The sequence below is a fragment of the Ciconia boyciana genome, chromosome 4 (assembly GCF_034638445.1).
Source record: "Ciconia boyciana chromosome 4, ASM3463844v1, whole genome shotgun sequence".
In the NCBI taxonomy this organism is placed as follows: domain Eukaryota; kingdom Metazoa; phylum Chordata; class Aves; order Ciconiiformes; family Ciconiidae; genus Ciconia; species Ciconia boyciana.
The window spans coordinates 26596785-26622924 of record NC_132937.1 but is presented as its reverse complement, the minus strand read 5'-3'; the positions used below and the strand labels follow the sequence as shown (position 1 = coordinate 26622924).

Genomic DNA, 26140 nt, shown 5'->3' with positions numbered 1-26140 from the left:
CCTCAGGAAATCCGGGAAAGCCACAGAGCTGCCGCAGGTTTGGGCGGACTGCCCTCGGACGCCTACGGCATCGTAAATGCACAAAGGAGCCATTTTGTTGCAGCCTCTAATGCTGCTTGTTTGAACCGAAGCTGCAAGAAAAACAAAGTTAAACATCATGCCCGCGTCATTCCGGTGGTTGGCCTTTCTCTTTACCGTGGTATCTTGAATCGAGCTGAAGGCTAGCAGATATGACCTCAATCTGGATAAAGTTTATTATGTTTTGGTAGCAGTTGTGTTTTATTAAGGAAAAAGAAAAAAAAAAAAAAAAGGCAAAAAAAAGCTGGCTGAGCTTGCACAACTCCACTAGCTTTTACCTTAACACTTCATTCCAGCATCAGCTTTTAACAGTGTGATGGTTCCAACTGGCCTCCGAGAGTATTTCGTGAACATCAAGTAAATCAGTACATCCAAAACCAACATTTAGACTCACTTTCTAAAAGACTTAGTAGTAAAAACAAGTCATCTTAGGATTTGGGGATTTTGCTTTAAGTTAAAACACCTTAAAAGCTAAGTATCTGTTACTATGCATTTGCCAAAAAGGCATAATCCAAATTTTCAAAGGACTGCCTAATTTATTCCCACATACAATCGCGTGCGTTGCCTTGGAAATCTATGGTGTATGTTTTCTGGCCATCGAGCTCATTTTACAGTTCTCTTTATTCATTGCTTTTTTGAACTGACTATTGCTCAGAAAAGCGCAATGGCTCTGGATTACTCAAAGTCGGTCTCATCGACTATTAACCGATTAGTGGAGCCACGCTACTGTAAGCAGCACACGTTACCATTAGTCTAATAATAGTATTTTGCGTCTCCAGATCCTCTTGCACTGAGGAATATCCGTGTTTTATAAACACTGTAGAATTAACGCAGCCCCTCGTTTTTAGCTGTCATTGGGAAACCGAAGCCTGGTGATTTACACAAGCTGAGCCTCCAGCTCACGTCCCCTCCGGAGCGTTTCCCCGCTCGCACCCCGACGCTCGCGCGCGCCCTCGCACAGCCCTGCTCCGCACCCGCTGATGCTCCGTCCTGCCTGCCCGCTCTCTTCTCCTGGCTCTTTCTGCCCGTACCTCTTTACAGTGCTGATTTACATGAAGCTCTTTGAATACAGGAGCAGCTCTTTGAATAAAGAAGCAGAAGCATTGCTCTTCGTTACCACGTGCAGACCCTTACTTACAATCCGAGCACCCAACCAATAATACAGACTGATACAGGAAACCAGAATAAAGTTAGAGAAATCAAGTAGGTACGCTTTTTTGTACAACTACTGCCTTGCTAATCCCCCCCCAAACCAGCACAATATAAAAAAAATTGATCTTTGGGGAAATGGTAAGTAGCACAGAATTAAGACAACAGGCAAAATCCTGACTTCACCGAATGAAATGAGATTTTTGTCATTAACTTCAATGAAGCCAGTGTTTCAAAAGTGTCTTGACAACAACTTCAGTACATGTTTCTTAGATGACTTCTCTCTAATGGAATTAAATAGTTCCCAAGATGAGCTTTCTTCCATTCCCACTGTAATCAGTGTTGTATTTGCTATGGTTTTCAGTGAGAGCCCAATTGGGCCCTAGGCTCGGAAATAAAAATCGTCTTGTAGTAAATGGGTTGCTGTGTATCTGACCTCTTCTCTCATTGGTGTGAACACAGCGCGGGGATGAAACCTCAGATCATTGCTGCTGTTTGCGTGAAGAGAGGTTGTTGGTTTTTTTCCTACCAGAAGATTAATAGGTAGCAAGTTCAATATCGTTAGGTATTTAGTTTTCCTTAATTGTTCCAGGAACTCATCTACAGAGAGCAATGCATCACATCTGGAGGTAGCAATTTACCTTTCAGAAATCAACAAAACCTGCACGCTCCTCCTGGGTTTAGGAAAAAGGAGCTCACGCAGCTACTGCCGCTCCTCCCGTCCCTCCGATAACCCGAGGCTTCAGGGGATTCTCGACCACCCGCAATATCAGCGCCAACATTTCCTTTGGAATTCACCAAGTTTTCTTCAATGTCTTCTGTCTAGATGAGCTAATCTTTCTCAATACGTGTGAAAGCACACCCTAGAAATCTTGCACTAGGCTCGTAGCTTTTAATTTTCTTTTAAGCCTGAAGGTTCATACTTGTTAGTAATTTGGTGGATCCTGATAGTTCTGCAGCCTGGAGAACAGACAACAGATGGTCCAGCCTCGGCATTAAGCATTATTCCTTCTGTACCTTTCAGGAATTCGAGAGATTCTTATTTTAGAAATATTTTTTCTCCTTCCTGTCTGGGCACTGGTCATCTGCTTCATCCACTTTTCCATTATGCTTCAAGAAAGCGGATGCATACGGCAGAAAGAAAGACCCTATTCCATAGATCGGAATTTTTATTATTTGCACTTTTATTGTAATATCTTCCTAATATTCCTCAAATTTTCATGAATGAAACCACAGAAAAGGAGAGTGGGTAGGCAGGGTTTTCTCCATCAGTGCTTCGTTGACCCTACAGAACCACAGGGCACTGCCACGTAGGTACAATCGAGGCTCCATCCAGAGAGCTGACCATGTCTGTACCAACTGAATTCTGAGGAAACTCCAGAACTGGTCCACTGAAGTGTAAGAAATAATTATTCAATGCTATCATTCAGGGAAAAAAAATGCATTAACTCTCATACTACAACCGCAGCCATTGGCTTGTTGACTGGAATAAACGTTGGGTTTTTTCCGGTAGCCCGACAGACCGTATTCCCCGGCACAGAGGACAGGCAGCGGCGCTGCGGTCCTCAGCATCTCCCCGGTTTGCACCGCCCGTCGGGGCTCAGCCCCTTCTTCGCGCAATGTGAAGGAGCTCGCCGAAAGGCCGGAGCTCGCCGGTGCTTTCAGGTTTGTCCTCTCCTGCGTTCTGGACCAGAAGAGAAGGCTGGCGAGCAGGAGCGGCGTGCGGACTTCTACCGCAGGTGGTTGGTGCTGCATGAAAAGACGAGGCGGAAACCACGCTGCCCGTTTCTGCAGGCAACCGTCCTCGTTACGGCAATTACCCGGCAGGTCCCCACGAGGGGCTCCAGCTGTTTGCTGCTCTGCCACTTGGCCGAGAGAGGCCGAGCCAGGCACGAGCAGGGCTGGGTGGGGGCCTGCGGCTCCCGCCAGCCGCTCCCACGGGATCGATCCGAGCTGCCCCAACCCCTCCACGCTCCCAGCACCGTGGGCGCCGTGATGCTCTAACGTCACACCGAGTAACTCCTCTGTCGTCTGACACTGGGGGTATCTGGAACCAGGCCACTCTCCACCACCACCGAGAGCAGAAAGCTGAGGATGCTTAAGAAAAAATTATCTGTTTACGGCAAACTCTCTTCTCAAGCCTACAGCTGCACCTCTGCCCTTAGTTTCTAAGATTAACTTTTTACTCCCAAATTAAAGAAAATACACATCTGAGCCCTGCAGATATTCCCAGATACGGGGGTGCACAAAGGGCCGCGGTACAGGTCCTATTAAGACTCCCGCACAAGGCATATAGAGACCATATAACTTATTGAGGTGTAATGCCATTTTGAACTCAGAAACAATTTCTAACTTACTTGCGGTATCAGGAGATCATTCAAACACCGTAAGGCTGAAAGAAAAACTAAAAGCAAAATGCAGCAAAGAAAAGGTGTGTTTTCAGATGAAACGTGAAACCGCAGCAGACCCAAGGGAGCAGCAGAGCGGGATCTCCAGGAGGCTGGAGCCGTGCAGGAGACGGGTCCGACCCTTGGATGGGGACAATATCCCCAAGGCTGTGCAAGCACTGGGGACAGAAACACATCCTGCTACCTCCTAACAACAGAAAGCAAAAGCATCCAAGGACTTTAAAGCAGAGAGGACTAGCTAGAAATGGCTCCTCAAATTAAGAGCTACTGCAGTTGGTTTGGATCAGGTGAGGGCAGGGTTACAGATGTGATCTTCCGCACTTATCTGTGCTGGTTGGTGCAAAGGAAATCAGTAAGTCACTGCTCGACTCACTGGGAGTTATGTATGTGACGGTTCAGTGCATCACTAAGTTTACTTTCAAGGCTTGGCCTGTAAACCTTCACCAGTGAGCAGGCTCCGTATCCTTTCAGTTTGTTCCACGCAGAATTAAACATGTGTAACTGTGCTTTAAGCAAGGCAACGCAGCCTTCCCTTGTCGCCTCTCCCAGTCCAAGCTCAGCATGCGAAACTTCGCACGGGAAACTTCCCCAAAACTCAAACAACGTGGATGACGGAGCAGCATTGCCTCTCAGGCACTAGAGCAAACCTCACCTCCCTCCGGGCTCGCGCCGACCCCGTAGCAGAGGGGGCAAAGCAGAGCAGCTCCGGCCAGCCGGCCGGCGGAAGGGGCCCCATCGCCACCTGCGTGGGGAAGCTGCCGCCAGCCGCCGGTCCCCCAGCCCTGCCTCCACCTCCGAAACCAGACCCGCAGGCAGGGCCCCGCGCAGGAACCCACAGCTTTGCAGCAGGGGCTCGCGGCCCAGCTCCCTGCCACCGCTGCCGCTCGCCTGCCCGGGATGCTTCCCCTGTGCTGGACGGCTGCGCCCGTCCGGCTGCAGGAGCCCGTCCGTCCGCGGGAGCCCGTCCGTCCGCGGGAGCCTGTCCAGGCAAAGGGCCAGGATGCGCCCCGGCACACGCAGGGCTGCGGAGGGAAGGGGCACGCCACGACAGCCGGCCGAGAGCACGGCCCGAGCCTCCAGACACTACTGATGGCATACACATGCGCACCACAAACAGAAATTTGTTTAATTGCTCAAATGGTTTCATTTTTCTACACTAAATGTTTAAAAAAAACAAACTAAACCCAACAACATAGGAATAGACTGTTTCCCCACATTATTAAAGAACGTGGACATACGAAAGGAAAGAAGGGATCAAGTACTTCCCTTTCCTATAGGGAAATAATATGCATTTTGGCTAGTTTTTTGTTGGTTTTTTTTTTTCCTGGCAGATTTGAACAGTATAAAGCTTTGAATATTAAGAAGGCTATTGAATTCTTTCAATAGTTTTCCAAAGTGCAAAGCTACTGCACTTAGAAAAAGGAAAGGAAGCCTAGCACTCTTCAAGAACAAAATGAATTTAAACACACGATTAATATTGCTACTGAAATTAAAAAGAAAGTGCCTTTTAAAAAAATCAATTGTCTTGAAACAAAGCGCAGACTTTTGGCGATTGATAGTATTTTTAGACTCAGACTTTCTCTGGAGACTTAAAAGTATGCAAATGCAAAATGCAGAGAGGCACACACACATGCTATACCTTTGTATTACATTGGCATTTTATTATTTAATTAAACTACTCTTATTTTTCTAGCTCACGCATGCTTCCCTTGAGACGGCTTTGCTGTTAGCCTGCTGGCCTTGACTTCCAGCCAAAAACAATTCAGAAACAAAAAGGGACAACAAATCATATTTTCACAGACATTTTTATCCCTCAATACAACCTTGTTTTCACACAACATCATACAGATTCTATGAAAACTATAATTTATTGCAGTAGCCATCCAAAGCTAGGGGCTGACACCAGCTCTGCGGTGTGTTTCCACTTCTGTAATTTCTGAAGTTGTGCCGGTGGGAAGGACCCGCCATGCTGAACAGGGCGGCATTGTTGCAAGGGACAATAACCAAGAGCTCACGGCAGCGCTGGCTAGGGCGGGATTAGGGCAGCCCAAGTACCGATGGTCTCCAGGATCTGGACCCTGGCTAGAAGAGCTCAGGCAGGAGCTTTAAAACCTGCATTTGCAAATCAAGCCCGTTTCTGAGAAATGCACATCTGCAGCCATCGCCACCTAGAATGGAGCCTATCCCTAAGACGCACAACTTTAAGAAGCAAACCTCATTTATCAGAGTATTTATCACAACCCCTCTGCCGGGCAGACTTTCACTTACCTGGTGGCAACCCTGTAAATTCGAATCTCTTCCATACGATGAGTATGAACCCCTTTCTGTTTTACCTGTTAACAAAAAAAAGAAAAAGAGAGAGATGTATAACAGATAAAAACAGATATATATAGCTTCTCCCAGCGTTTTAGATGATGTTCACCACATTTTCCTAGTGCTGTTTACATATGTAAAATAGGCACTGCTGACTGCGTAATGCATGTAGGCAACAGAAAGGGATTAACACTTTTTCATGCTGAGGATGGTGATGTGAAATAAACTTCCTAATCTCGGCTGCGCTGCTCCACACGCTTCCTGGAACCGGGATTTAAGGGGCTTCCCCCGGCTGGCTGAAGGTGCGAGCAGACCTCCTCCGAGCCTGCCCTCCGCCTCGGGGGCTGAGCCCCCTGGCACCCTACCCGTCCCACCACCCCGGCACCGCGCGGGGGCACGGCGAGTCCCCCGCGGCTCTCCGGACGGCCAGCTTCGCCCCGGAGCTGCTGGGGATGCGGCTCCCCTTCCCAGGAGCAAATTCCCCCGCGATCAAGGTGATGATGGAGTTTACACCTGGGAAAGAGACACTGATCGGGAATTTGCCGTTCGCTACCAGCGTTGGGGCTGCCCCAGCACTGGGACTTGAACGGGGGCCCAATGACTGCCGAGACTCTCTGCCAGCCCTGAGTACCCTTTTTTTTTGGCGGTTTTTTTTTGTTTGTTTGTTTGTTTTTTCCCGGGAAACCTTTAACACTCAGATCCAACAGCCTGACTTGCAGTACCGGTTGCAGTTATGCCATATTTACAAAGGAAAATAAAGGTTCTTTCAGGTTTGAATGGCCAGACTCGAGCGAAATCAAGAAGGGAAGAGGTGGTTTCTGCAAAGCATTAAGTCATGGCTGAGCAGCACCGCACCACGTGCTCCGGAGACAAAGAGCAGTCAAGAGGGCTGATACAAAACATATTGACACTAAAAGACCACCCTTATGGTGAGGATAATCACGGGAGGGGGGGAGGTATTATCTAACAAAACATCCAAGAACACAGTAAAAATCACTCATAAAATTAAAGTTTTTATTATAGGCTGGGGCATAAAACCCACCGCACACAGCACCAGTTACTAGGGACCAGATGCTCGCTTTATCTCTGCGTGCAACTCCCAGCAACGCCGGGGACACCTCTGCACCTCGAAGCCAGGTTCACGCGGCTGCGCACCCCCGCCTGCGAGAGATGCGGTGACAGCCAGCCCCACGCCAAACCCGCGCGCCGAGATAAAGCCGCTGCGCCGATACACCTACCGAAGCCGGTAAAAACCGTCCTTTCGCTGCGTTTGGAAATACCAGATTACGATAATGACCATATCCACCGACCTCACAAATTTCAGGGGCCCGAGCAAGGCAGGCGGTGGATGAGGGGTCCCTAGCTGGCACGTCCCCCCGTGTCTCCCCATGCGATCCGGATTTCATAAAGAACCCACGGTGAGGCAGATCGTTAGACAAAGGATGATGGAGTTAATTTTAAGCATTCCCAAAATGGTGTGCCCACATTCTGACTCCACAAGCCTTTCCTTTAATATACAGCTACCAGGTTTGATTGCCATTTAGAGGTATTGTTGGTAAAGTTTGACTATTGTGCGTCGTTTGGAATTAAAAAAAAAAAAAAAAAAAAAATCATCTTTCTCCCCATAATAATTTAAGACTCTCGAGCTTGCTTTTGTTGCTCGATTGTTTTTGTTGTTTTCCACATAAAGTAGTTACTTATACAAGGGAACCTCCAAAACTTATTTGCAATTCTTAGGACATTTGCACATGTAATAACTTTTGAAAGCACTTGTATCTGGTTATACAAAAATGATGGATCACCCACTCCATAGCCCCCCTCAGGTTCAGAGTACTGGAAGCCTTCGCAGAAATAATTCAAGATTGAAATGACAATGAAATTTTAATCGTGAATCTCCGAGTCCAGTGCCGAGATCTGAAAACAAAATGTCTTGCTGGCATGCCTGGAGTTACGTGTGCTACTTCCCATCACCCCAAGAGGGCCAGAAAGTCGATGCAAATAAGCGGTGAGGACGGGGAGAAAAAAAAAAAATCCCAAACAGAAAAATAGGGTCGAGGGGAACCAAGTACAAGCAGCGACACAAGGTACTTTGAACGGGCTTCTCGCTGCTGCCTGGGTATCGGCAATCTTCTTTTCTATCGTATCAGACACAGGCAGCCTCATCTTAATTTCAGTTGTTAAAAAATATTTATCCAGATACAAAAATAAACCCACTGCAAATTACAAGTTGTCAGGGTTAAAATCTACTTCTATTTGTGTGGGGGAGGATAAGAGAACAGCATAGACATGAATCATTCTCAGTAATTTGAGTGTTTCCATGACATCAATGGGCACTCGTCCAGGACTCTGTCGAAGTCTGTGAGGTACCAAAGCGGCACAGCAGCCAGCAGGAGATTGACTTTTTTTTTTTTTTTTTTTTTTAGGATTATGCTCCTTGTAAAGATTTCATCTATAGCATCCACTTTTACCACCAAACAGATAGCTCTGGAGATCATGAGTGAACACATTTCATTCTGATAGTGTAAGCCTTTAACTTTATTACATTTTGTTGTTGTTGTTCCCACATACAGCTAGAAATCTGCCTCCTCGATTAAGAGCAAATAGCCGAAATTTGTGAAAAAGTCAAGAAACCGTTAAAAATATATACGTACGTCGATTTTCACTATCAACTGTAATTATGAAATTATCATACTTTTTGTAATGACACTTTGGGGGTTTTTTTTGGGGGGGAATATCTTTTGTATAAACTGTCCATTTAAAATTAGCTACAGTCTTGATGTCGATTTTCTGCTTAAAATTCACTGGCACATTTGTTTCAGATAATAAAATTTGCAAGAGTGCTGATAATATGCAAGAGTAGGCTCTTTAAGCAACTATTTGTGCTCACAAATACAAAAGCTTCTCCTGAATTTCTACGTTTACCGTACATTATGCATCATTTTCAGTCACTTGAACACCCCAGCCTGTACTGTGCGTTTTCCGAGGTTTGCAAGAGCTAAAGATTCTCTCTCCTTCTTTTTTTAAATGTTTTAAAAAAGAGAGAGCGTCTACAGCGATGTAGACACCCGACGCATTCACTGCGGAATTTTCGAGACAACCCTCTAGTACTAGAATGCGGCAGCCGCTGCGGATATTTTTTGGCACAAAGACAATGGTGGCAGTGCCAAGCCCCATGGCTAAAACTACTCAAAAGAGGCATAAGGGTAGCATTAATCGTTCAAGTCTTTTACTGCATGGAGTACTGTTGTCCGTATTTTAAAACCTAAAAGTACCCGTTAGTAATATTTGTTGTAAGCCAGGAAAAAAAAAAAAAGGGAAAAAAAAAAAAAGGGAGCCTGAAATACAGACGAATAACAAATCTTGTCAGACATCTGATTAATTTTTTCTACCTAGAGGACCAAATGCTAAAATGTGCCATTTGTTACCGGCGCTCCGAACGCGCAACACGATCTATACCCTTCCGTGGCTTTATGATCTGACAATTGAAACAAAGCTCCATGGAAGAAGTTGACCTACAAAGGCTGGTGAATAACTTTCAAGTATGCACTTGTTCCGTAGGTAAGGCAGAAAAAGCATCTCCATTATTATCGGAGGCAATAACTTAGTGTGTGGGTAAATATATATATATATTCAATTAATTGACACAATGCATGCCAATCAAAGGAGAGACAAAGAAAGAACTACGTGCAGCTCCTGTTTTCTGACAAACACTGAATCTCAAGTCTCTGCTCTCTAAATACCTCTCGAAAAAAATACTGCTTATCTTCCCTAAACTAAAGCGATTGCTTCAGAAATATTTTGTTTGCATTTTTGTTTAACTGCAGAAAATAAAAGCAGCATAGGATTGCCAATCAATCAATAAAGAAGCCCCTTGCCTTTCCATGGTGTACTTTGAAAAATTAATCAAATTAAGTAGAAAATGTAAGCAACTTCCAAAGCACAAATGCAAGTCCTCTGATTCCCCACTCGCTTTTCCCCTGCCCTGGGAGTTAGGGCACCTTGGCTGTTTTCTGGTCGGCAGAATGAGAGGCATGAGGCAACTCTTTCCATCTGCAGAGAAAAGGAAGTGAAGCTTTTTCTATAAATGACTCCAATTCAATGTTTACATTGATTTCGTGTTTGACATATTTTTTGAGAGATGAGTTCGACCAGAATATTCTAATTCAGGTTTCCGCTGCCCTACATTTGGGGTTTAGTTCTTGGTTAGACTGAAGAAGGGAAACCTGTCTGGGGGAAAAAAAAAAAGAAGTCATTGTATTAGGGATTGGAATTTTAATGGCTGTGAATTTCGGTCTGCAATTTTGCTTAAACCTATTTCTTATTTTATTACTGCATTTCTAGCATTTTTTAAAATTAACGATTGTTCCCTCTGATGGCCGACGTCTCAAATGCATCCTGAAGGGAGCCCGATCGATTCCCCTACGGAGAATGACAAATTAAAGGAGAATTCAGTGTCGAAGTCAGACCAGGCACGAGGAACAGAGAGCTGGAGCATATTGGGGAAAAAGTTCTGAGCAACTGAAGAATGGGCTGAACTTCATAGTTCCACATTTGTCTGTATCTAATGAACACATGCACGTTATCAGCCGTAGCAGGGTTTATTTGCATTGTTCCGAGGACCATGAAACAGTTTACTTCTGCCTTCATCTACAGTTCTCGCATTCAAAATTTTCTTAGCCTTGTTTAAGAGTGGTTGCCCGAGAAAGGGAGGCTCGGAGCCCACCGGGGAGCGAGGGCAGGGCTCCTCTCGCTGCTCGCGACGGGAGCGAAGGTCCCTGACCACCGGCCCTGCCCGCCGCCAGGACCGGCTCTGCACAGGAACTTTCAACAGCGACAGCCAGATTATCAGTACTTTTTTTTTTTTTTTCCCCAGAGATTTGAAAACCTGACTCATTTCAGCCGAGAAATCAAGCCAAAATTTGTATAGAATTATAAATTATGGGAGGAAAAACCTCATTGCAATAAATGAGCCACAGTACACTTATATATCCTATACCTGTAAGCACCTGACTCTCAGAGAAATGTATATACCCATGGACAGCCTCCCAGGCCTTGCAGCTTTTGCCCCTGACGGAGAAAATCGCCTGCCCTTGTTTTCATCAGAGGGGCCAGCAGGTAGCTTCTTTATTTTTGCGGAACTTTTGAATACTCTGTTCTTTAGAAGGAAAAAAAAAAAGATGGGGGGGGAAAGAAAAGGAAAATGCTTTTAAGTATTACATGAAACTGGGGGGCTCTTAATTGAAGGATGCAAATCCGAACGCCTTCCCTGGCACCAGGGCTAACAGCTGGCTCGAGGCTTGTCCCCCCTTTGTGCGACAGCCAGCTTTTGCTAGCGGCTCGGCGTCTCCTCGGCTGTTAACCCGGGCAGGGAGCGGTGCTCGCCGGCGCAGCGCCCGGGCAGCCGCAGGCAGGGAGCTGGCAGGGGAACAAGCGGCCCTTGTGCTCGGGCTGCGGGGAAAGGTGAGGCGCGGGGCCAGGCCCCGGGGAGGTTCGGTGGGCACCGTCCCCACCGAGCAGGGCTGACGCTGGGCGTCCGGCCGCGATTTCTCCTCTTCCAACGTTTAAACAGCAGAGAGAGTTGCTTAGCTCGGCTAAGTTACTAACTCCGGCTTGACCTGGGTTATGTCGACGTGCTTCTCCCACAGCAGCGCACTTACCGGTATAGGATATACAGTCAAAATACCCTCTTTATTTCAGTGAGGGTTTGAATAGCGTGTTTTACATCACAAAGAATCTCATCCGATGGTAATGGAAGTATCATGTTAATGAGCTATTTCTGCTTTGTGCTATATGTGAAGTACAGACAATAAGAAAGAAATCTGATCGATTTTAAGCAAAGTTTGTGCAATACGGTTCGCAAAATAGTACAAATGACACGGCATCTGATCCAGGGAAGGTCCACAAACTAGATACAAAGCTAAGGGAAGGTATTCATCCCAATTATTTGAATGGTATCACACCCCAAAATGTAGCGCAATGCTAGGGGAAAGAGATCTTTTTGACATGAAAGAGGATTTTTGCACTTACACTGATGTGCAGTAAACAGTAATGGTTCTTAAAGAGACATTATGATGCCAGAGCAAGTACCATTACAAAGGGAGATTTTTTTTTTTTTTTAAAACAGTACCATCAAAATGCAACGGAAATTAAATCCTAAAACCTATACTAAAATAAAGCTACAGAGCTGACTTGAACAACCTAAAGCAAGGAAATTCAGAGTGAAAGCGGTACTTCACCACTGACTCACCTCGCTGCTCTGGAGCTTACGCTTAAGCAGGCAAGGTTAATTCCCAAACGCCAAACTACTTCCTTACCCACACGCGCTGTGTACGTGCGCCTGTGTCCATACGTACATAGGCGTGTCGATGGGAACGGTGAAGGGTACCCCAACACGGCGCTGCCGGCAAGCTTTGCCCAGTGCCCCCCAGGGCTGACGGCTTCAAGCACAGGGAAGGGACCGACCCCGGTGCTGCCCGCCCCAAGCTTCACGTTCCCTTCCATGCGTTGTCAGTCACTCCAAGAAAATACCAGACCAAATTTCGTCACTGATCTCGGTTCATGAAATATTGGACCCACACCAAAAGAGTGAGGCAAATTGCTCAATCTATTTCTGTAATCTACCAAATAATAGCATCTATTACAGGGCAGTATGTGATGTCTCTGCGTGCTTTTAGAACAAAATAGCTGTGGCAAAACCATACTTGAATCTATAAGAATAAGAATATGGAAACAGAATAGCAAAGACCATATTCTACCAGACTTTTATTAAATGGTGCCTTAGTCCTTGACTAATCCCACAAAAATCAATTAGATTGTGAAGATTATCGCTCTGTCCCATAAGAGAAAGGTTTGACGCTAATAGTTGGTTATTTGCCTGGATGATACAGCTGCATTACAGGATCAATTGTGTCTAATCCAGTCCCAACAAGGTCGCTGCACCCTTTGCAACAGGTTTTCAGCACCTTGAAGTTACTCAGAGGATACGCAGGTATTGCCATTTCATAGCCATCCCTGCAATTGTGCAACCAATAAATAATACTGCGTTCTGCGGACAAGGAACATTAATGAGCTTAATATCAAGTACACGCACTAATTGAGACCAGAAGAATAAACTTTCATAATGAAATTAGGTATTTAAACAAAACACCTGTTTATTTCAATGCTGTCTGAAGAAACAGTATTTAAGGCGTTGAAGAAACCTTAAAGGCTCCTCACTGTCGTAGGCCGCCGCGTTTGTCTCGCGGAGCCTGATGCTGGGCAAATGGCCGCGCTCGGTAAGCCCAGAGCGACCGGGCACCTACGCTCAAAAGCTGCGAAGGGAAGAACATTTCTGAGAGACAATCCTTCATTTAGAGTGAAGATGCATCTGACTTCATAAACAGCTTTAGTCTCCTTTCCTTTTCATATGTGCGTGGAATCTCAGTCTAGAGGAAATAATTATGATCATCTGAGCCTGAACACCTGTATCACTCTGGAAATAGGCAAATTTATTGTGGAGAGAAACAAAAACTCTGAGAAGACCCATTCACCGTGTTCTACTCTTCTCATTCGTGGAACATGCAATAGTCAAAAGATGGGCAGGGGATGAAGGCAGGCGTCGGAGAACAGTAACAAAAACAAAAAATCAAAAGCATCATCTAATACTAGAGAACTGGAATAATATCTTTATGAAAATGTTGCCCCTTTTTGTGAGACAAAAACATGTTGTAGTAATACTCCGGGCCTGAAAGCAATACATAAGAATTGAATGTAAAGCACTGGATATTGTTTTATCCTAAGTAAGCCTCACAGGGCTATTTTAAATTGAAATACACTGCAGGGTGATCCCTCATCATTTGTTCAGGGACCAGTTCAGGAGATCTTTATCATGTATCTGGAAACCTGGGTTTTCACTCAAGCATGAAAACAGAATCACTTTAAAACAAGTTAGATAAGGATCTAAGGCCATGAAAGACACAGAATTGAAAGAGGACGATAAACCTTCCTACAGCCCAAGTCTGGGCTCTAAATCTTTGGTCTGTAAACCACCCCTATCTAGTAGCATTTATTAAAAGGCTCCTAAAACAAACCACGCTGGACACGAGCGAGGATAAAGAGATCAAAAGCCTTATCGTTCAGATTGGGGGTCAAACCTACGCCTCAGCACGAGAAGCAGAAACCATTCTCATTAGACGGCTGCGTCCTGTCCCAAGGCGAGAGAAAAGGCGTAATCTCGAGACTTTGGGCGACTTCGCGCTCAGGCGACAGGACCACCGACCCCCCAAGCCCCCCGGGCCAGCCCCCGCGCCCCGGCGCTCGGCTGCCGAGCCCACCCCTCCTGCCTGAAGCCTGGATTACGTCCACAGCATCATCCACGCACCGGAAAGACGGAAACAAGTGCTGGCCGCAAGCACGCACGGACCCTTTGCAAAAGCCCGATGGCAAAGAGAAATTTTCAGGTTTTGATACCAAAAGCGTCAATGCCTTTGTAGCAGTTTACCTCCTGGTTTTCCCCTGTCTTCACGTGCTCTCTGCATATAGACAGAACCACCTGAGTCTCTAACGCGGCATTATACTGAGATTAAATACTCAATTATACATTTCTACAAAAGTGTTATTTATTTGTAATACTGTTCGGTACAGAAAATTAAAAGAAAAAAGTTAGCATTTATTTTTGTTATCAGTTTGACTTTTAAAAACAACGGATCGGATAATTTAGACTAGCTAAGCAGACAAAACAAACTACAAGCTTCTCAGTAGATGGCAAAATATCAGGAATGATGTGGTAAATATACCGTAACGTTATGAAATACCCAATAGTCTCAAATCGGTAATATCCAGCAGAGGGCATGCATACCCTAATAAGAGTTTTACACTTGAGAACTGACATTTCCGAAACATTTTGGGAACAAACAATTTGGGCTGAGAATACAGGCAAACTCATAGCATCAGTACACACGCTCTCCAACACTTGTCAGATCAAGAACGATAAAGCTCTCTCGTGGAAAGACACCTAGGAACGTTGATTCCTACCCTGAAAAAAAAAAGTCCTTGAGAGAGGGATTTCCCACCTCTACCAGCTGACAACTTTCCTTTTGCTGCCAAATGCAACGACAGTAACCTTCATGCAAAAAAAAATTACCATTCCTCATACAAACTTCGCATCTGAAAGGAACGCTACATTGAAGAGCAAAATTCGGATCGATTTTCAAATATTTTATCTCTATAGGTGAAATATCGGCTACGCTAATGTTAAATAAAACTGAGTATCTTTAGCAGGGCCAGATTTTTATCCGAGATTCTTTAATTACTTCACAGAATGGGACAGCAATATTACCTACGGTTTCTAGTCGGTGTTTTATTGGGTTTTATTATACTTGAGTGAGAGGAAATTTTTAAAAAACTGATCCAGGGAAGAATTTGTCATTTGTCGCGTTTGTTTCAGGAATCACTCGCTGAAGTTCACAGCACAGAAAACTTTCTAATGCCTACGCACGCTTCAGAGTCCTCCAGCGGAAGCACTGCAGTCACGGCTGCCGAACCACGTCCCCTCGCCCAGCCGCCGCCGGTTCCCTGCGTCCAGAGAGGTACGGGAGAAAGCCCCATTTTTCTCTTGCAACCACAAAGGGTATGGCGGTAATTAACTGTTACCGGCCCATCCACGGAAACGATCACACGCCCAACCTTAACCTCTGCTTTCCAGCACAGAGTCACGGCTCTTTGGGCTCCTTATCAGAGAACGTATTTTTTTGTTTTAAGTTCCAGTAGCCTTGGGAGATGAACTTAATTTACAAGGTCTCCAAGGCAGGCAGCTTAGGTTACATGTAGGTCACAATAAATAATACTCATCCCTTGGCCGGCGCGAGCTGCGCCGCCACCGCCTAAGTTGAAATGACAAGCCTTTATTATTCCTAAGCACTTGATTCTGAAACATTTGCACAATCTGTTAAGTCCAGACAAATTTAAATGGTTCTGACATGCAGCCTGCTAGGGTCAGTGACAGGGATAATGCCTCTTTACGTGGGTAAAATTTTGTGGCATATAGGTCACTCTCTTAAGGGGAATCAACTGTGTGTCTCTTCTTTGCATTTCCACCACAATCCTTCATCCTGCAGCCTGGAGCTGAGAGTGAAATGCAAGAAAGGAGCCGAACGCTCAAAGCAAAAATCTGCTTCCAGGACAATCCATTATATCTGACAAGTTAAATGTTCCATGGTAGACCATATGGCATCGGAGCAGGGCCGACGATGGAAGAGGGAAACTCAGCAAATGCATCACAATTAAGGAGTTTGACTATAGACTTTACTTTGATTTACTTTATTTTTTATTAAATTTTGGATATTGTAGTCTTTCAATTTTCATATAGCCCTTCCAAAGCCTCTACCCGATCTGCCAAGCTAGCGATACGCGAACAGGTGGATTGCCAAAATTATTTTCTCCAAAATCTTACGGTCTTAGTTACTTTAAACAGTACTTCTGATCAAGCCATTTTTATACCTGGTCAACTTGCTAAGTGCAGGACAACTATTTATATTCTAGTTAATTATATTCTATTATTAACTACCATACATGTTATTAGTAGTTTGTTAAAGACCGAAGAAAAAGTAAAGCCGACAAAAAGAAGAAAACAGCATAAAATCCCTGTCCCCAAAGCCTTGGCGACGCGTTCTCAGTAGACATGTCACCCCAAGGGCGGGCTCGGGGAAGCCCTGGGCTGAGGGCTAGCAGAAGGCTTCTTGAGGAGCCAAAATCTCGGGCTCTTACGAAGGAATCCTTGTAAGCAGCTGCTGCGGCAGCAGACTGGGAAACGGCGTGAACTGGGAATACCGGCTTTGCCACACCTATGGAGATGGAGCTTGACTGACATAAATAACAAATGGACCAATTAGAAGAAAAACCATGCAAATTAGCTGCGTGTAATGAAGTTCCCAAATAATTTGGAAATGCAGTGCTGAAAAGAGTAACTCGTATTTCCAGAACTCCTTGCAAAGACTCTCCTCTGTGTGAGAGGACGGGAGGACTTCTGTAAGCTTGTCATTATTCCGGTCCAATATCACGCAGGCCTGCTATCGTTCAGAAATCAAATCTGCAGAAATAACTGCGTAACCATTTTTGGGCAATGCCCTGGGGTCACGATGCAAAAATAAAGTAGGTAACCAAAGCTACATCCTTATTTAGGCATTTAAATAAAGTTTCATAGGCAGGAGTGAATCCAAGCCAGTGTCACTGGTGGCAGTGGAAGCTGCTAGTGCACAACTCGCCAAAACAAACCACTTACCGGGCTCTGGATTTGGGAACCTAATTTTGAGCACTTACATTTGTAATCCTTTTTGTTGTTGTTGTTGTTGTTTTCCCCAATTTCAACCTTGTTAAAGGCTGAGCCAACGGTGCTACCAGGAAGAGCCCATCCTGCCCAGCGCTGGGGTCACCAGACGCTTCCCAGAGATTTCCAGAGGGATCACGCGGGAACGGGGAAACGCCTTCCCTGAAACCACGGGGCAGCGAACTCAGCACGCCACGGCCAAACCGTGCCTTTCTACGCCCAAAGTAGCACGTCCTCACTGCTTAATTATTCAGTAGGCTGGCAATATAATTTTATTTTTTCTAGGATTAGGTGTGCTCTTATTCAGAATGAGTAGTTCTCATCATTTTTAAGGTTTAAAACCAATAATTTTCCAAATGGCTTTCATTCTACCTCTTATCAAGGCTTGTGCCGGGGTTCCCTTCCAGGGACGGCATTGCCTGCGGTCTGCCGGGGAACATCGGGAATCGTTTCACGGGGGACACTGGTAGTTGTACGAAGGGGCTTACGCAGTGCTGTGCCTGTCTCACAAGACCCTCCGAAAAGCCCATCATCTACACTGACAGAGACAAATACAAATTTAAGTTTAAATGCATCCCTATTTTAAGATTTTGGGAAATCGGGATTAAAAAAAAAAATCATTAGTAGGAATACTGGGGGTCACTTTACTGAAACAGTCATCAATGAACTTGTAAAACATCAATTTCAGTGGGAAAAAGACTGTCATTTTTCAAACATATATTTATTTGTATTTTGCTATTCCTTGTAAGAAAGTGTTTTTAGATTAAACATATTGTTTTTTCTATATTTTTGTGAAACCACCATTGTTCTTGCTACCATGAACGAAGATTAAAGCCGAAAAACTGGGAAAAAAAAAAAAGCTTTAAAAATTTTGAAAATCTCTACCTAAATCAAGAAGTTACTGTTTTGAACTCGATAGCTCAGGACTACGGCAGGCAGAAAGGCCAGGTGAGCGCCGGCAGTGCTCCTGGCGCGCTGGCAGAACAAAGACCATTATGAAACCAATGCTGAAAGAGTCGGATCCGCTACTCCAGTGCTGCAGTTCTTCACACAGATCTTAAATTTATTATTGATTTAGCATTTAGTACTGCAGGCACTGGAACAAAGACCCTTATGATTATAAATGCATGCTTTTGTGGCACGTGCTTTAATTTTAAAAAGGGTACTTTTTTTCCCAAAGATCCTGCATATTAAAAGGACATCAACTTCTTAAAAAGTCACACATCTTTCAAAATGTGTTTTTACAATTTAAGGTTACTGTCAGAGATGACAGAGAAGGATTTCTGGGTCGGTTTGCTGGGGGCTGTCACAGAGCGTATCGGAGCTGCAGCCAGCCACGGGTCTCACCCTGGCGCAGGGACAGGCGGGCACCCTGATGGGGAATTTACCCCCGACAGCGCTGGGGAAGAGCGGGAGCCGCGGTCATCCTCGGCTCCGCCACGAGGGACGCGCGTGGGAAAACCCGCTCGACGCGCCCACGGGCGCCGGGTGCGGAGGCAGGAAGGGAACCATCCCGCGCTCCGGAGACACAGCTCCCGAGTGCTTTGCACATTTAAGGGCAGTTTGTTTTGTATGCGATTTCACTGTTTCCACAGAAAAATTCCCAGGCACCCTCACAGAGAGCGCATGTGCCATTCTAAACTATTTATTGTTTAATTGGGCACATACCAAATAGATAATGGCTCTTTAAAACACTCCTGGCATCGGTGAGCCACTGGGCTAGCACCACCGAGAAGACAAACGGTTTAAAATTGATGTTGTCTGTAATACAGCTCTACAGGCTCATGGAATCAACTCGTTGCTTCGCGATATTCTAACCGATGTGACTGCCTGCTTGGCTATCGATAGCAGTAGATGGGTACACGTAAATGAAGCAGAGCAGGGAGACGGAAAGAGAAATGCAGCTAAATCCACACCAGTAAAACAAAGCAAAATCAGGCAGATATTTGTGCTTTGTAGATTCCACTCCTAAATCCTGATCACCGTTTTTATTACTAATTAAAATGTCCATATGGTAAAACAACACCTGATCCAAGGAGCTTCTAAGCACAGCAATTGTCAGTGTCAAACTTCTGCATTTCGTTAGCAAACCTGAAATTTTGGCCTGGATTTATTTTCAAATGCACTGTTTTCTGAGCCATTAATGAAAGAGAATAAAAACTTTGGCAAAGTATTTACTTTGCCTATATCATGGTTTTAAACAAAACATGTTTAAAGAGAAGGGAAAAGCAAAGTTAAAACACCCAACTACTAGAACTATTCTTTGTCTTCTGATCAAAACGTTAAATAGATCAGATACAAAATTTAATGCAGCTAAAAGTTAGTCCAAGTACAAGCCTAGCGTGTTGCTAATGTCCAAAATTCACCCAGTGCCATGAAGTGAGTACTGGAGACCCAGCACAGAGACCCTGCCACGGGAAAGCGTTTCAGGAGTCCTAACACGGCCGCCAAGCCCCGGGCTGCACCGCAGCCACAAGTCCACGCTCCGGCACAAGTTTTAAAGGTTTGGGATACGGGAAACAAAACCACGCTATATCCGACGCTCCTGGCACGCACCGTTGGCCATTCCCGTCTCACCGGCCCTCCTGGCAATGCCAAACGGGCGATACGGGACAAGGAGGTCGGTTGCGGCATCTCTCCAAGGACGCTCTCAGCAGTGCTTGCAGCAGGAGGAGCTGAAAACTTTGCTCGCCTTAAATTCCGTCATCGAGCAAGCGCTCAGCTACGAGCATCTCTGCATCCAGCACGCTGGCCACACAGCTGCCTCGGGCAACGCGGCAGCCATCGCTCTGCCCCCCGGCCTGCTCGCGGCCAGAGAAGCCTTGGTGTCTGTCTCCCAGAAAAAATGAGTCCGTTTGCCACGTTACTTCACCTGCACAAAATACATCTACTCAGGCTTGTGCAGGGGGAGGTGTAACGATCCTGATTTCTGCTCAAAACCAGAAGCTCCCAGCTGACCTAAATGGACATTACAGCCATAAGAACCCATTAAACTCCAGCAAGACTATTTTTTTTTTTTTTTCCTGAGAAATAACAATTTATTAATTGCACTTTGTTAACCACCCTGATATGCGCATTTATGACAACTACGCTTTGATTTTCAGAAACTTTGAATTCCCATAGCTCCTTCTGTGGGTGATCAGCAATTCTAAATTATTACCCTAACAAATAAATATTCTTTCAGAAAATTTTCTGCGGAAGATGCTGGTGGCCTTAACACAGAGAAGCTGGGTATCGCTGTCACCTGCAAGACAGCCACACAGTAGAAAGTTCCAAAAATTGTAACTTTCAGCCATATTCAAACCCCTTTAACACAGCGCTGGAATTTCTTGTTATCAGGAACAACTCATGGTACGACCAGGGTTGGTTCACCCCAGACTTTCCACTTTCTGCCTTAGCAAGTGCAGCAAATATTTCTACTTCTGACAAGAAATTATTACCTAGTTTGCTTTTCTTTCCCAGGTGAATTGTTACTAGAATGATAATGTTCTGAAAAAGGAAAATTTCAAACCAGGGCAGAACTTGGCACAAGCTTTGCGAGCGTTAGAGTAGTCACACGGAAATTGCAAGGGCATTTTTTTCAGGGTGAACCAGAAGTGCCAATCAAATCAGGACTTTTCAAGAGGATGGAAAAAGAAAGCCATCTTTCACAGGAAATGGTATTGTTTCCCAGAAAACAGAAGAAATACCGTATAGGTTTCTGGAATTAAAGCATGAAATGTCCTGGTTAATTATGAAATTTATTTTCTATAAAAATAAAGAAGATACTGAAATGGGCCTGAAACACGGTATCATTGAAAAAAAAAAATCCCAAATTAAGAAGACATTCTAATCTTCTTGGGTTTTATCCTTTACCAGGGCTTGAAAAAGCCTGGGGTAATTTCTTCTTCTCCCTTGCAAAGGCACTGAGAACCCCTGAATGCTTTGTTGTAGCCGGTGCTCCCGCAGCCTGCCAGGACAGCTATGGGAAGGGGCTTCTCACCACAACGTATTGCAACGATGAAAAAATTTACCAGTTTTTTTTCTTTTTTAAAATACTGCTGAGCTGTTTGTTTCTTCTAATCCAGTAAATTCTTTTTTCCCCTCAGAAACAGTCACTAATTTCAGATGCATCACTTTAAGGCCTGATTTTCAGAAGAACAAAGTATTCATAACTTAAAATAAAGTTTATGAGAGCACTCTGGTTTCCTCAAAGACCCAGGGTGGCACACAGCGCATGCTGAAATCAGCAGTCAGCTCTTGATATTTTACCTCAAGTGCCCTGTGATTTTATATGATCAAGTAAACACATATAAAATATATGGCGTGCTTATACACAAAGGTTCCTCTGCCCTTATGCTAAGAACAAAACCATGTGTCTCAGTCTATTCGAGATCCCATTGCTTTCCATTCACCATAAATTAAAAAGAAAAAAATAATAACCTTTTATTCAGCTCCTCCCCAGAGGAAAAACATACAAATAAGGCCTCTATGATTATTTTTTGTTAAGGAGCTTGTATGGTAGAGATGTATTTAAGCTTGATAATGTATTCACAGTTCTTTTGTGGCTTTCTAAATACAAATACTTCTCACCTTGCTCCTCACCAGCTCCACTGAAGTCAAGGGGACCTCTTGCGTAAGACGACAAGCGGTGTCCGGCCCTTACCAAGGCAATCTCCCATCCCTTACTGGTGGAAAATGAACTGTTAAGCTTATCTGCACCACCACCAGTTCACACTGTGAAGACCAGTATTACACCAGTACGCTGAGGTCCTACCGAGGACCAGGGCCCCATTGTACAAAGTGCTGTACAAAGTAAAAATGGCCCCTCGTTTTAAGAGCTCATTGGGAAAAACCTAGGCAGGTGACAGCTTTTATGCTTTCCTGCCATGTCTTTTAAGTCATCGGGTGTCTGTGCAATAGAAACCTGTCTCCCAGTAGTTCTCCAAAACAAGGATAAACTGGAACGTATAGGAATACGCTGGCGGGGTCACGCCGGTTCTTAGCAGAAGCGTACCCACTTCATCACACCACCACACCTGCAGCAAGGACCGCCTCTGCTGCGGCCCCCGCGCCGGCACGGGTCTCCACCGCCGTGGTCCCCACGGCAAAGGCACCATGCCCACGCAGTGTGGGCAAGCCGGCCGGGCAGGGGAGCGCGGCGCTGCCAGACCTCTCTGCCGCGGGTGGATGGAGCGGCAGCGCTGGGGGACGTCAGTCCGGCACCTCCAGAAAGAACAGCGTTCACAAAAATCGGTAGTCATTAAAAGATGTTCTCTTTAAAACCAGGGGTTTTTGGTTGTGGGTTTTTGGTTTGTGTTTTTTTTTTTTTTAAAGCAAATGTTGAACTTCTAAAATTAAAACGTTATGTGTCTAAACAATCAAATGTGTTTTTAACTTATTCTATCACTTCCTCATTTACACTTTTTTAAAAATGGCCAAGGATTTCATATGATGTCGTTTCAACAACACTGGGAAAGTTTCTTAAGTCACAGATTTTTCACTGAGCCCAAAAACACAGACTTTGGGGGGAAAAAAGAACCAATCACAGCAGGAATCTCTTTAAAAGGAAACACAAAAAGAAACACCATCTTGAAGAGTCTCTCAGCAATAGTTGTACCGTATATAAAGGAAATAAAAAGCTCTCTAAAATGTAAGAATGAACCTATCTATTCAGATTGCTTACAGGTGACATTACACCATCTGCTTGGGCAGTTTGCCCATACAAAAGGAAACTATACCAAAAAGTAAGACCTGATGCATTTTAAAGAAATAATTCTGCAAAAAATAGAAATTATTTTATGTAGAAGGACAAATTAAGTTACACAGTACCGAGCTACAAAAAAGTTCTTAAAAATTCCATGATCTATGCAAAACTGATGCTCAAATAGCTCATGGGCAAAGAAAAGAGAGAAAGCTCTTTTCCCTGACCTGGGAGGTGCGGTACTCGGTACTGCTCCGGACCAGATGGGCTCAGCACCCCCCCGGGCAGGGACACCTTCTCGGAGAGGGACACGTGCTGCTCTGCCCAGCCCCGCCTGGGTAGCGGCTTTGGGGCTTAAAGAAAGAAAGAACTGCAAACCCCAAACCAGGGAATTGCGTTTCCTGACTGCTGAAGTGCTCTGCGTTAGCCACCAGGCACTCGGCGGGCAGGGAACGGTTGCAGTTTGCTGCCGGATTCCAAAAGAAGCAGCTTGAAGTTTGCCTGTTTCTGCAAAAAAGTCCTGGCGATAGCGGTTTGATCACCCCTACCCCAACCGCGGGCAGCGCTACTCGGCGCGACTGCCTCCATCTTCCTACCGCCCCGCCTGGGAAGCTTTATGCATCTCTTCCTTTGTAATTTTGTTGTCACAGCAGAGCTTCCTACGACAGCCGGCACGGCACGGCACAAGGTGCTGCAGCCGGGTCCCGGCCGGGGCTTGGGGAAGCCCAGCCCCGCTCCCCACGGCGTGCCAGGGGATGCCCCCACCTCCCTGCTTCGCAGCACACTCCTGCCCCACGGGAAGCACCCAGCCAGGAGCCGGAGCCCCATCGGGTGTCAACGCCGGGACGCGACTCCGGCCGTTTCCCAAAGCCAAGCTCACCCCCACCGCCAAGGCAGCTGCGGGAAGGAGCGAAGCCCTATTTCTTGGGGGCCTGCTAAGAAACTCGGCGGCAGAATAACCGAGGCGAATGCCTGTCCCCTAAGGAGCAGGAATGAGCCGGGGCCGCATCCTGCGCTCCGTGCTGAGCCGCCATCCAGCTGATGCCAACGGAGCTGTTTAGGCATGAGGAAGCCTTGGGTGTATAAACAATTGTAGAATTAATTAGATAAGGCCGGGAGAGAACCGACCACGTCAGATGCCTAGTTTTCTCAGAGTTTATTAGGACACAGGTATGATAAAAGGAAAAAAATGGGGGGGGGGGGGGGGTTTACAGAAATTTCCGTGTTCTGAGAAGAAACCCAGAGTTATTTCTGAAAGACCCTGATGCTTGTGCATCAAACTATTTCTGCATCAGGCTTGTTTTCCTTTCAGTCTTTAGGGGGGGGCTGGGGGGACAGGACTTTAAAGAGTTAAAGGCTCCCTACCATTAATTTGCATCTGGTGCTTTTAGTGTGTGTGTGTGTTTTTTTTCTTCCCTGAAAAGTTGGCAGAGCTGCCGATTTTCCATAATGCAAGCATTTGGGAATTGTGAGCGGAATGAAACCGATCCAATCTCCTGACTGCGACATGAATTTTCATTAATTACAACCTTGTCAGCAAAAGCATTATCAAAGCTGAATATGAAAATGCTAATGAGTTCTCATTTGCATATTTTTCTTTGTTGGAATGTCATTAATTATTACATTTTATGATGATGAATGCAGCTGTCGAAGCTCTCCGATGCATAATTAGCCATCAGAATGCCAGGAGCCGATCAGCATTTTTGGGTAAAAAAAAAAAAAAAAAAAAAAAAAGAAAAAACCCCCAAATTTCCCTTCAACCTCTCGCACTCCCCGCTCACGCCGAAGCCCCCCAAAGTTTGTGCTGCTGACACTACTTCTGCCACCAGCTCACTCCCGGCAAGCCCGAGCGCGGGGACGGATTTCTCCTCTTTTAATAAAAAATTATTTTGTTTTTGCCGATCATGCGCTTATACAACTGGAGCAGCTCTTAATAAAAAAAAATCGTTATTCCAGCTTAATTAATGCCACGCTTAATTATAACACCATGATGTCAGCGGTTTTAATTAAGTATTGGCTCGGTTACAAAAAAACTCCTCGCTGCAGTAAGAGTCACTATCGGCAGATTTGTGCAAATCACTCCGCTCTCGGGTTCGGGGTCTCTCCCGGTTCGTGAACCAGCCGGATCTCCGCCAGGACTGAATCCCGCGTGGGAGGAGAAAGCGGCCGAGGCACAAAATAAGAAGTAGTGTGGCACCGCGCTCCTCGGGCAGCCTTTCGAGCTCACCTCCTTGACCACTTTTTTGAGCTAAAGTGTAAGTGAAGATGACAAAACCGAGCTCATCCTCTCCCAGCCGCTGGGAACGGTGTTTATAAGTAAAAAAAGAAAAACAACACGGAGCAGATGGGACCATTACACATGACCAAACCAATCAATCACAGATGAAGGGCCCAGGTGCAGCGCAGCCGCGCAACAACGCACCATTTCACAGTCTGTCAGACACATACACATGGTCGTACATGAATGACCCTCCTCGGCTCCCCCAGGACCTCATCTGGAGCGCGTCTCCCCTCTCGCCTGCCTCCACTCCGACTGACGTCTTCATAATCGCCCTGTCTCGGCTCCGCCGCCGCCGCCGCGCGGGGAGGGGGGCGAGGAGGCACCTCGCCGGCGAGAGCCGGGGCTCCCCGGCCCGAGGCCGCCCCCGCAGCAGCACCCCGAGGGCAGGGCGCGGGGCCGGAGGCGATGCTCGCACCCCACTGCCCTCCCTGCCCTCGCCCTGCCTGCCCAGGCGGGGTTTTCCAAAAGAATTTGAAGTTTTTATGGGAGGCACGGCAGCTTGGGGCGTCGCGGGGGAAGGAACAGATCCCAGCTCCAGATGGGCGACGAGCACGGCAGCAGCCACAAGAAGAGCAAGGAAGCGCTGCCGGACACAGGCTGGGGTGCCTGCCGGTGCCCGCGGCGTGCACGGGTACCGCGACCCACGGTGCCTCGCGCTCCAAGATGCTCCGGAGGGCTCCAGCGCCCCGGAGCCGCCCGACACCCCGGATGGATGGAGACCAAGGAGGGACCATGGCCCCATGCCAAGCCGGGGTCCCCCGTGGTGGGGTGGGCTGCAGGCGCTGCATCCCCGCTCCTCCCCGCCTGAGCGCCGGGAGGGGGAAGGAATGCTGGGGCACTGCTGCGGGAAGTGCGCAACCAAAGGGGGTATTGAAACCTATTCTGCCTGAGGAGCGACGGTGGGTAACGTTTACCAAACACTGCCT

The 26140-nt window shown here is 46.1% G+C and overlaps 1 protein-coding gene across 12 annotated transcripts in view; it reads right to left on the bottom strand.

Moving 5' to 3' along the window:
- Window positions 1-26140, bottom strand: part of TCF4 (transcription factor 4) — a 243023-nt gene that overhangs the window by 117994 nt on the left and 98889 nt on the right. For all 12 annotated transcript variants that reach the window (XM_072861043.1, XM_072861048.1, XM_072861046.1 and 9 more), the window contains one exon: window positions 5904-5968. In XM_072861043.1, the coding sequence (XP_072717144.1) occupies window positions 5904-5968 (65 nt within the window). The remainder of the gene's footprint in view (window positions 1-5903; window positions 5969-26140) is intronic.